Source organism: Cervus canadensis, chromosome 6 (genome assembly GCF_019320065.1).
Source record: "Cervus canadensis isolate Bull #8, Minnesota chromosome 6, ASM1932006v1, whole genome shotgun sequence".
NCBI lineage: Eukaryota > Metazoa > Chordata > Mammalia > Artiodactyla > Cervidae > Cervus > Cervus canadensis.
The window spans coordinates 56,557,753-56,569,887 of NC_057391.1; the positions used below are offsets into that span (position 1 = coordinate 56,557,753).

Below are 12,135 nucleotides of genomic sequence, written 5' to 3' on the forward strand. Positions count from 1 at the left end.
AGACACAGAAATACAGAACAGACTTTTGAACTCTGTGGGAGAATGTGAGGGTGGGATATTTCAAAAGAACAGCATGTATATTATCTATGGTGAAACAGATCACCAGGCCCAGGTGGGATGCATGAGACAAGTGCTCGGGCCTGGTGCACTGGGAAGACCCAGAGGAATCGGGTGGAGAGGGAGGTGGGAGGGGGGATCGGGATGGGGAATAAGTGTAAATCTATGGCTGATTCATATCAATGTATGACAAAAAAAAATAATAAATAAATAAGAAAGAAAAAAAAAAGAAAAGAATTTTTAAAAGCCTATTTAATGTGAACAAACAAGCAATGGCACCGTTACATACCCCTCATTCTGTAATTTCTAGTCTTACATTTATTGTCCGAATGTTCTCCTTGGGATAGATGTGCCTTTTGATATCAAGATATTGTCTTTATAGTCTTTCTCAAATCATGACTTGATTTTTTCGGAAGTCCCTATTTTCAGTGGTTTTTCAAGGAGAAATTATAATTATATTTAACAAAGATTCAAAGCCTCACTTGAGAACAAACATGTACACCTTAGTGATTGGACCCCTCCCCCTGTTTCTATTCTTATGAACCAGACTAACTCCCTACAGATCTATTAACCTCCGCAGCTGTATAAGTAGAAATGGAGCCTCATCTCTCATTGACTAATTTCTGTTTTAACTCATTCAAATAATTGGTAGTTTTGTTACTAATTGGCTCATCTGAGAAAAACTATTAATATTTAAGAATCAAAAAATTATCTTCAGGTCTCACTATTCAGTATAAATTAATTGAATCTGATCATATGGCTTTTATTTCATTTTCTTCCAATGTCATACAATGATATTCACTCAGAAAATTTCCCAACATCATCTGACACTTTATCTCTTTTCCCACTAATCTCCTGAAGCTGAGATATACACAGAAAACAAAATGTAAAAGTTCCCCTTACCTAGTTCAACTTTTTAATTACTAGCATAATTTTATATACCACAATTAGTCACAATATGTGACTCTTTCAAGTAGTATTTTAAAATGTCCATGGCTGAGTCAATAAAATTAAATATATCAGTGTTTTTAAAGCATTCTTCCCTGCCTCTTTTTCCCTATCCAAAATCTAATGAAATTCTTCAAAGAATACCATGACTTACCAGCAGATTTGAGCACTGCTGAGATAGGCGACTATATTAGTTTCCTATTGTTGGTGCAAAAACCAGCATGAAGTTAGGGGCTTAAAACAATGGAGATTCATTGTTTTACAGTTACATAGATCAGAAGTCCAAAATGAGTCTTATGGGATTAAAATCAAGGTATCAACAGAGCTAATTTCTTTAAGAAACCCAAAGGGAGAAATCATCTCTTGCATCATCCAGTTTCTGGTGTCTGCCAACCTTTCAAAATAGTAAATAAAATATTGTAAGTCTTTAACATAAAAATCTGGTATCTTCCTGTGGGTAGTTACTTCCTGAGAGAAACTTAGTAGTCAAGTGACTTTAAGTCTAATAGAATACTGGTAGTACTATATATTTGTTGATATTCACTCATGGCTTTACAACTGGGGTTCAGTTCAGTTGAGTCACTCAGTCATGTCTGACTCTTTGCAACCCCATGGACTGCAGCATGCCAGGTGTCCTTGTCCATCACCAACTCCTGAAGCTTGCTCAAACTCTTGTCCATCAAGTCGGTGATGCCATCCAACCATCTCATCATCTGTCATCCCCTTCTCCTTCCGCTTTCAGTCTTTCCCAGCATCAGGGTCTTTTCCAATGAGTCAGTTTTTGATATCAGGTGGCCAAAGTATTGGAGTTTCAGCTTCAGTATTAATCCTTCCAATGAATATTCAGGACTGATTTCCTTTAGGATTGACTTGTTTGATCTCCTTGATGTCCAGGGGACTCTCACGAGTTTTATCCAACACCACAGTTCAAAAGCATCAATTCTTTGGTGCTCAGCTTTCTTTAAAGTCCAACTTTCGCATCCATACATGACTTACCGGAAAAATCATAGCTTTGACCAGTCAGACCTTTGTTGGCAAAGTAATGTCTCAGCTTTTTTATATGCTGTCTAGGTTGGTCATAGCTTTTCTTCCAAGAAGAAAGCTTTTCTTCCAAAGAACAAACAATATAGTATAACCTCAGTAACAATTCGAGTTATGCTATATTAACTCACCTAAATGGACTTCAGTTACTTAAAAGCATGCTTTTATTTCTCACACACACAAAGTGATAATTGTGTGACATAATAGAGGTGTTAGCTGATGCTGTGGTGGTAATCATATTGCAAAATACAAATATATCTACATGTTGTACACCTTAAACTTAGTATTACATGTCAAATATATTTCAATTAAATGTATATATACTTTTTATTATAATGACTGGAAAGAGGGTATACTTTTTCTTAAAGAGGATATCAATAACAGGGTTAAATGAAATAAGTGTAGAATCATTAAACCTTAACTGTTAGCTTCATCCTTTATCCAAATTAAATTTTTTTTCCCAAAATGCCAACAAATAGATAAATTGATATGACTTTATTTTTAACTCTTCTTTGTTCATAGTCTATTCTTTAGTTGTTGGAAGTACAGAGAGGCAAAAAAGGCCAAAAACAAGTTATAAGGAGAAAAAGGGACATGTATATTTCACAAACTAAACAACTTCTTTTGTATTTTAGATAGTGTTACATGAAATATGGAATTATTTTAATATGACTCTGTTTTGGTAGGTGTATCCTGATTGTTTGGCACAAGCTATCTATGTAACATTCCAGGAAGCATTTCCAGAATCCAGTAATCTCTTTAATGATGAATTTAAAGAAGATCTAGGGAATAATATTTTTCTTTGGTTGTCAGGTATGAATGTCATTTAAGTATTGATCATTACTTTGGTACCTAAAACTTTTGAATTGCAGTGTTTTGTTTAGTCAAAAATTTTGTTGTTCTTTGTCTTACAAAACATAGAATATTGATGTCTATGTTTCAAAATAACAATGATTATTTTCTTCTGAAAATTCTGTTATAATAAAATTAGTCAGTTATTAACTTTAGAAGGAAATAATTTTATAGGCAGTGGAATTCTTGTAGAAACCAAAACTGCCACAGAAAGAAAACTGTATGATACATATTTTATATTTGCAAGAGAAATATTTCAAGCTGCTTCTTTTAGAACACTGCTGGCATTTTTATAGCAAATAATACTGGGTAAATTCTAGAGCTAACCGAATTCTTTATATGACTACCATCATTAATCAAGGGAAAAAAATGTTTGAATCGTGATGTGTGTGTGTCTGTGTGTCTAGGTAGGAGTTCAGTTCAGTCACTCAGTCGTGTCTGACTCTTTGCAACCCCATGGACTGCAGCACACCAGGCTTCCCTGTCCATCACCAACTCCCAGAGCTTACTCATTATGTCCATTGAGTCAGTGATGCCATCTAATATATCATCCTCTGTTGTGCCCTTGTCTTCCTGCCTTCAATCATCCCCAGCATCAGGGTCTTTTCCAGTGAGTCAGTTCTTTGCATCAGGTGGCCAAAGTATTGGAGTTTCAGCTTCAACATCACTCCTTCCAATGAATATTCAGGACTGATTTCCTTTAGGATGGACTGGCTGGATCTCCTTGCAGTCTAAGGGACTCTCCAACACCACAGTTCAAAAGCATCAATTCTTTGGAGCTCAGCTTTCTTTATAGTCCAACCCTCACATCCATACATGACTACTGGAAAAACTATAGCCTTGACTAGATAGACCTTTGTTCACCAAGTAATGTCTCTGCTTTTTAATAAGCTGCCTAGGTTGGTCATAACTTTTCTTCCAAGGAGCAAGTGCCTTTTAATTTCATGGCTGCAGTCGCCATCTGCAGTGATTTTGGAGCCGAAAATACAAAGTCTGTCACTGTTACCACTGTTTCCCCATCTATTTGACATGAGGTGATGGGACCAGATGCCATGATCTTAGTTTTCTGGATGTTGAGTTTTAAGCCAACTTTTTCACTCTCCTCTTTCACTTTCATCAAGAGGTTCTTTAATTCTTCGCTTTCTGCCATAAGGGTGGTGTCATTTACGTATCTGAGGTTATTGATATTTCTCCCAGCAATCTTGATTCCAGCTTGTGCTTCATCCAGCCTGGCATTTCTCAAGATGTACTCTGCCTATAAGTTAAATAAGCAGGGTGACAATATACAGCCTTGACATACTCCTTTTCCTATTTGGAACCAGTCTGTTGTTCCATGTCCAGTTCTACATATTGTTTCTTGACCTGCATACAGGTTTCTCAAGAGGCAGATCAGGTGGTCTGGTATTCCCATCTCTGTAAGAATTTTCCACAGTTTGTTGTGGTCTGCACAGTCAATGGCTTTGGCATAGTCAATAAAGCAGAAATAGATATTTTTCTGGAACTCTTGCTTTTTTGATGATCCAACAGATGTTGGCAATTGGATCTCTGGTTCCTCTGCCTTTTCTAAATCCAGCTTGAACATCTGGAAGTTCATGGTTCATGTACTGTTGAAGCCTGGCTTGGAGAATTTTGAGCATCACTTTCTAGCATGTGAGATGAATGCAATCGTGCAGTAGTTTGAGCATTCTTTGGCATTGCCTTTCTTTGGGATTGGAATGAAAACTGACCTTTTCCAGTCCTGTGGCCACTGCTGAGTTTTCCAAGATGGAGAAGTTCTATACAGTCAGTAAAAAAAAGACCGGGAGCTGACTGTGGCTCAGATCATGAACTCCTTATTGCCAAATTAAAACTTAAATTGAAGAAAGTAGAGAAGACCACTTGACGATTCAGGTATGACCAAAATCATATTGTAGGTCGGAGTGGTAGAACTCAAAACACTGAAGGGAACTAAAATTCCATCCTGGAGTACTTAGCCAGAGATTTAGGCACTTAGGTTTAAAACTAAGGTAATGGAGAGAAAAATCTCTCCAATATTTTTTCCAAAGACTACTATACCATTATGGACTTCCAGAAGTTATTGACTGGAAAAGTGAGTACTGGAAAAGTGAGTGAAGTCTAGTTCTTCTCATAAAACTTTCTGTCCAAATTTTGACTACTTTTTTTATAATTGTTTTGTGTCAATTCTTAGTAACCAAACCATTTCTATAAGAAAATGTTCCATGTTTTAAGGAAGCAGTCCTTGGGAGGTAAATTCTAGAAAACAATCTGGAGCACCAGCCCCCTCCATCAATACACACAAGACAGGAGTGTCCTAATTACAGAGAAAAATCCAACTAATTCAAATATAAGAAATAAAAAGAAAATGAGCACAGCATTCATACAAAAAATATATACCGTAAGAGAAAAAGTGAAGAACAGAACAAATTTCCTCCAGACCTGTTACAGACTGAACTGTGTTCCCCCCAAATTCATATTGATTTCTGTATGTAAATATTATGAGTCACTTGCTTACTAAATCCTTTTGTTTGTGTTTTATCATTCATTGTCTAGGGTTTTCAAGTCATTTATCATATCATCTGCAAATATAGTTTTCATACTTCTTTTGCAATTATTATGCTTTTAACTAGTTTCTGTGAGGTATTCAAGCATGAATGTATGTAATATGCTGAGATGAGCAACAGCAATTAGTTAGGAGATTTATAAGGTAAATTCATTGGGGATGTCTACTTTAGCCTGTTCCTATTGGTCTTCAAAGCATTCTACACACAAACTGCCTGAGTTAAAGGCAAGAACACTAAATATAGATCCCTTATCTGATTTAAATAGCAGAATAGTTTGCTCACTTCTAGCCTGAATACATTTGTTTGCAAATGCATGTTCTTTGAAAAAGTTGGCTTAAAACTCAACATCCAGAAAACTAAGATCAAGGCATCTGTTGCCATCACTTCATGGCAAATAGATGGGGAAACAATGGAAACAGTGACTGAGTTTATTTTGGGGGGTTCCAAAAATCACTGCAGATAGTGACTGCAGCCATTAAATTAAAAGACATTTGCTCCTTGGAAGAAAAGTTATGACCAAGAAAAGAAAGAAAGAAAGTGACGTCACTCAGTCATGTCTGACCCTTTGTGACCCCATGGACTGTAGCCTACCAGGCTCTTCTGTCCATGGCATTTTCCAGGCAAGGGTACTGGAGTGAGTTGCCATTTCCTTCTCTAGGGGACCTTCCCAATGCAAGGATTGATCCCTGGTCTCCCACATTGTAGGCAGACGCTTTTACCATCTAAGCCACCAGGAAAGACCAACCTAAACAACATATTAAAAAGCGGAGACATTACTTTGCCAACAGAGGTCCATCTAGTCAAAGCTATGGTTTTTCCAGTAGGCATATATGGATGTGAAGGTTGGACTATAAAGAAAGCTGAGCGCCAAAGAATTGATGCTTTTGAACTGTGGTGTTGGAGAAGACTCTTGAGAGTCCCTTAGACTGCAAATGAGATCCGACCAGTCCATCCTAAAGGAAATCAGTCCTGAATATGCATTGGAAGGACTGAAGCTGAAGCTGAAGCTCCAGTACTTTGGCCACCTGATGTGAAGAACTGACTCATTGGAAAAGACCCTGATGCTGGGAAAGATTGAAGGTGGAAGGAGAAGGGGACAGAGGATGGTTGGGTGGCATCACCGACTCGATGGACATGAGTTTGAGTAAGGTCTGGGAGTTGGTGATGGACAGGGAGGCCTGGTGTGCTGCAGTCCATGGGGTCGCAAGGAGTCAGACATGACTGAGCGACTGAACTAAACTGATTCTTCCAACATTGGCTATTTATCCCTGTTGAACACCTGCTTCAGTACTTCTCTGTGGGCTGTTTCACCTTAGGAGAAAATATTTGTGTAGCAAAAAGATCAATATTTATTGCCTCTCCACATCAGGCAGAGAAATGATTTAAAGTGAAGGGTAGGGGTGGCTAAAATGGGAAGCTTAAGGAATCTTTGGGATGAAACTGTACCTTAGCCTGACTATATCAATGTCTATATCCTGGTTGTGATATCGTATTATAGTTTTACAAGGTGTTACCATTGTGGCAAACTAAATAGAGGGCCCAGGGATCTCTCTGTATTATTTGTTGCAAGTGCATGTAAATCTGCATTCATCTCAGAGTTAAAAAAATTCAAACCGCATTTTCTTAAGATAAAAGGTAGCTATGTGGGTGGAAGTATATGAATATTCTGGACAACTACCAATATCTACTAAAGCTAAACATATGTTAAATTTGGACTAGCATATTTCTGACTCCCAGGTACATAACCTCCAGAAATCTACATACTTCTGTATACCAAAAGTATAAAATGTTCATAGCAGTGCTATTTATATAATAATCAAAATGAACTGTCCAAATGCCCACAGTAATATAAAATTTAGATGAACTGTGGAGTATTCATATAATGAAATACTGCCAGCAATGAGGATGAGTGAACTATAATCATACACAGTAGCAAACAAATCACACAAACAAGGTTGAGGGGCCAGGCACAAAAAGGTAGATCCTATATGAGTTCTTTGATACAAAGTTCAAAATCTGACAAAACTAATCCATGGTGTTAGAAGCTGAATATTTTGTTTCTGAGGGCTGGTAACATGGACACCATGTATTAAACTTGTGAAGATTCACTGACCTGTACATAATTGTTCATTTTTATTTTTATGCATGGATAAGAATTTAAGTTGAAAACAAAGGCAGTAGTGGTGGCTGCACTAGAGCCTCTATGATTTATTTAATTGTGAATGTGTTTTTATAGCTTTCTGTCACAATGCTTTTTCTCACATTGCATATCTATCAAGACTCACATGTTTTCTGAGTTCTATGCTCATAAATGACCTTTTCACTTTTTACTATGATTTTATCTCTCAATTGTGATCAATTACTTTGTTTTGGCTAGAGCACTTGTTGAAGGAATTTAAAAGACATTTTTCTTATTCTTTGTTGGAAAAATATTTATATCATAAATATAAAATACTTAATTCAATTTCTCCTCCTTAATTTATGAAAAATTCCATTTTTTAAAGATGAAGTCATCACTTTATTTGTTTCTTTGCATTATATTCAGTTTAATTACTTACATTGTCAGTTGGCTTTCATTTTGGTTCGTTTTTCACAAATTTTTTTTTACCAGAGTTCCTTATTTGTTGTTGTTGTTTAGTTGCTAAGTCATGTCCAACTCTTTGCAACACCATGGACTATAGCCCCACCAGGTTTCTCTGTCCATGGGATTTCCCAAGCAAGAATACTGGAGTCACCATTTCCTTCTCCAGGGGACCTTCCAAACCAAGGGATCAAACATGTATTGGCAGGTGAATTCTTTACCACTGAGCCACATAGGAAGCCTAAAGATCCTTATATACAATAAGGAAAAAAGCACCAGAGCTTGTATAGGTTTCCTATTACTGATACAGCAAATTACTACTTAGTTTAAAGCAACATAAATATATTATCTTAGAGTTCTGAAAGTCATAGGTCTAAAATGAGTTTCACTAGGGTAAAACCAAGATGTTGGGAGAGCTGTGTGATTCTAGAGGCTCTAGGGAGAATCTCTTTTCAGCTTTTCAGAAGCTGTTTCCATTCTTTGCCTCATAGCCTTTCATCATCAAAGCCCACAATGACTAGTCATCTTTCTCATATCGCATCATTCTAATACTGACTCTTCTACCTCCCTCTTCCATATCTATGACTCTTCTGAGTACTTTGGGCTCACCTGGACAAGCCAGCATACTGTCCATATTTTAAGGCTAGCCAGTTATTAACTTAATTCTGTCTGCTTCCTTAATTCCTCTTTGCCATGTAACATAACGTATTCACCATTTGGGAACATTAAGATATGGAAGACTTTGGAGGATACTTCTAACTAGTATAGAGACACATTAGGATTTTGTATGATTGGCTAGGTTTTAGCACAAGCTTTATGACTATCCTGTGTGGCAGCTTTACAATGAATATGATGAAGGTTTGTGCTCTGACTTCTGGCTTCTGCTTAGGATATAGAAAACTAAAATGATATTACTTCCACTCTTCTACCTTAAAACACTAAACTATCTGCAAATTAGAAACTTTCCTTGAACCCATCAGAGATTCCAAGGCAATCAACCCGAAATCTACAGAAAGACAGGTACCTCCAAGGGAAGACCAGATGTCAGCTCACGTGGGACAGATGCAGCTAGATACCGTTAAAAGGCAGTAAGAAGAATTTAGCCAAAATTTCTAGTGAATTACTTAGAGCTGAGTATGGTCTAGTGTGACCATATAGGACACTTAGGAGCTTCATAAACAAGAAGGAAGTTGACATTACAAGTCTCTCTCCACATATTTTATAAGTAATAATTGAGGATGGTATGACAGTCTTGAGAAAGCCTGGGGGAATATAAGAGAAACCACTACAGAAAAGGCATTAAGCCTTGCCTGGACCCTTCTCTTCCATCTCCATTGTATTAACAACAAGCTTTAAGTCACAGCAGGAGGAGGGAGAAAGGTTGCCGGGAGGAAGGGCAGCAAATCCAGTTGCCCTTAGTGAAGGAGTGGAGATGCAACTCATCCCAGAAACAGAACTACCTATCAAAAGACAAAGAAATAATCAGAACCAGTTTTAGATAAGGCACAGGTATTAGAATATTAGAAAATTTCAACTACCTATGATTAATGTGGTAAATGCTCAAGTGGAAAAGATGGATAACATGTATGATCAGATATGTAATTTGTGTAAAACATGAAAACTAAACAAGGCCACACAGACCAATGGAAGAAAAGTGAGAACCCAGAAATAAACCCTCACAAACACAGTCAACTAATATTTGACAAAGAAGCCAAGAATACTCAATAGGAATATGATAATCTCTTCAATACATATATAGAGTAATCAAATTTGACTCCTATCTTATTGTTGTCCAGTTGCTAAGTTGTGTCCGACTCTTTGCAACCCCGTGGACTACAGCACACAAGGCTTCCCTGTCCTTTAGTATCTCCCAGAGTCTACCCAAACTCACATCCATTGAGCAGTGATACCATCCAACCATCTCATCCTCTATCACCTACTTCTCCTCCTGTTCTCAATCCTTTCCAGCATCAGGGTCTTTTCCATTGAGTCAGCTCTTTACATCAGGTGGCCAAAGTGTTGGAGCTTTAGCATCAGTCCTTCCCATGAATATTCAGGGTTGATTTTCCTTAGGATTGACTAGTTTTTTCTCCTTGCTGTCCAAGGGATTCTCAAGAATCTTCTCCAGCACCACAGTTCAAAAGTATCAATTCTTCAGCGCTCAGCCTTTTTTATTGTCCGATTCTCACGTTTATACATGACTACTGGAAAAACCATAGCATTGACTGTATGAACCTTAGTCAGCAAAGTAACATCTCTGCTTTTTAATATGCTGTCTAGGTTTGTAGTAGCTTTTCTTCCAAGGAGCAAGTGTCTTCTAATTTCATGGCTGAAGTCACCATCTGCAGTGATTTTGAAGCCCAAGAAGAGAAAATTTGTCGCTGTTTTCACTTTTCCCCCTTTTATTTGCCAGGAAGTGATTGAACTGGATGCCATGATCTTAGTTTTTTGAATGTTGAGTTTTAAGCCAGCTTTTTCACTTTCCTTTTTCACCCTCATCAACAGGCTCTTTAGTTCTTCCTTGCTTTTTGTCATTAGAGTGGTAGCATCTGCATATATGAGGCTGTTGATATTTCTCCCAGAAATTCTTGATACCAGCTTACTATTCATCCAGCATGGCACTTTGCATGATGTACTCTGCATAAAAGTGAACAACAGAGTGACAAAATACAGCCTTGACATACTCCTTTCCCAATTTTGAACCAATCTGTTGTTCCCTGTCTGGTTCTGATTGTTGCTTTTTGACCTATATACAGGTTTCTCAGGAGGCAGGTAAGGTGGTCTGATATTCATATCTCTTTAACAATTTTCCAGTTTGTTGTAATCCACACAGTCAAAGGCTTTAGTGTAGTTAGTGAAGCAAATGTTTTTCTGGAATTCCCTTGCTTTTTCTATATCACTCAAAAAAATTAACTTCAAATGGAGGAAAGAACTGAAACCATAAAACTCTTAAGAAGAAAACGTAGTGGAAAAGCTCCTAATATATGTCTTGGCAATAATTTTTTGCATATGATATCAAAAGCACAAGCAGCAAAAGCAAAAATTAGTAAGTGAAACTACATCAAACTAAAAAGCTTCTGCACAGTAAAAAAAAAAAAAAAATTAACAATGCAAAAGGAACTTATTAAATATATGTGCAAATCATATCTTATAAGGGATTGATACCTAAAAGCTAAAAGGAGCTCAATTCAATAGCAAAAGAAACAAACAAAAAAATAACTATCTGATTTTAAAAATAGAGGAACTGAAGACATTTTTCCAAAGAAGACATACCGATGTCCAACAGGTACAGGAAAGGATGTTCAGCATCACTAATCACCAGGGAAATGCTAGTCAAAACCACAATGAGATATCACCTCACACCTGTTAGAATGGCCATTTTCAAACTGACTACAAATAACAAATATTGATGAGGATATGAAGAAAAGAGAACCCTTGTTGTTGGTCGAAATGTAAATTGGTAGAGCCACTGTAGCAAACAGTATGGAGGTTCATCAAAAATGAAAACTAGAGCTACTGTGCAAGTCAACAGTCCCGCTTCTAGCAGCTAGACTGCATCTTTCTCCTGATCTCCTGCCAGGCTGTGGTGTGAAGTGAGGGGCATTTGCCCTTTGGATTGGGAAGTGTGATGAGGTGGCTGCCATCTGTGCACGTCCCTCGCTGCTCTGATTGTTAGCAATCCAACACACACACCCTCCTCACAAGTGGAGTCTAGGCTTCTCCAGCTCTCCCATCTGTCTCAGTGGATTTCCCGGGAGACCAGGGGGCTGCCCAGGGCCAGGATCCACCTGTGTGGACCTTCTCTTCCATACCCCTCCAGGGGCGCTGGTCCCACCCTAATGCCTTCTCCTCCCCCTGCAATTCTGCCCAGTTACATGGAGATCTTTCTTGCAGTTTTGGCTTTATAAAAGATATTCTGCTGGTTTCCAATTAGTAGTAGTTTTTTTTTTAAGTTGTCTTCCACGTGTAGATATATTTTGGATGTGTTTGTGAGAAGTGAGCTCCATGTCTTCCTACTCTGACACTGACCCCCCATTCAATAAAAAACTATCTTTTAAATATCCTGATCTGTTGACCTCCCTATACCCCAGATTT

The 12,135-nt window shown here is 37.7% G+C and overlaps 1 protein-coding gene across 1 annotated transcript in view; it reads left to right on the forward strand.

The window, feature by feature from the left end:
* The window catches only part of FAM227B (family with sequence similarity 227 member B), a 218,371-nt gene that overhangs the window by 41,087 nt on the left and 165,149 nt on the right, over nucleotides 1-12,135 (forward strand). Inside the window, exon 9 of the mRNA XM_043472038.1 lies at nucleotides 2,733-2,859. Within this exon, the coding sequence (XP_043327973.1) occupies nucleotides 2,733-2,859 (127 nt within the window). The remainder of the gene's footprint in view (nucleotides 1-2,732; nucleotides 2,860-12,135) is intronic.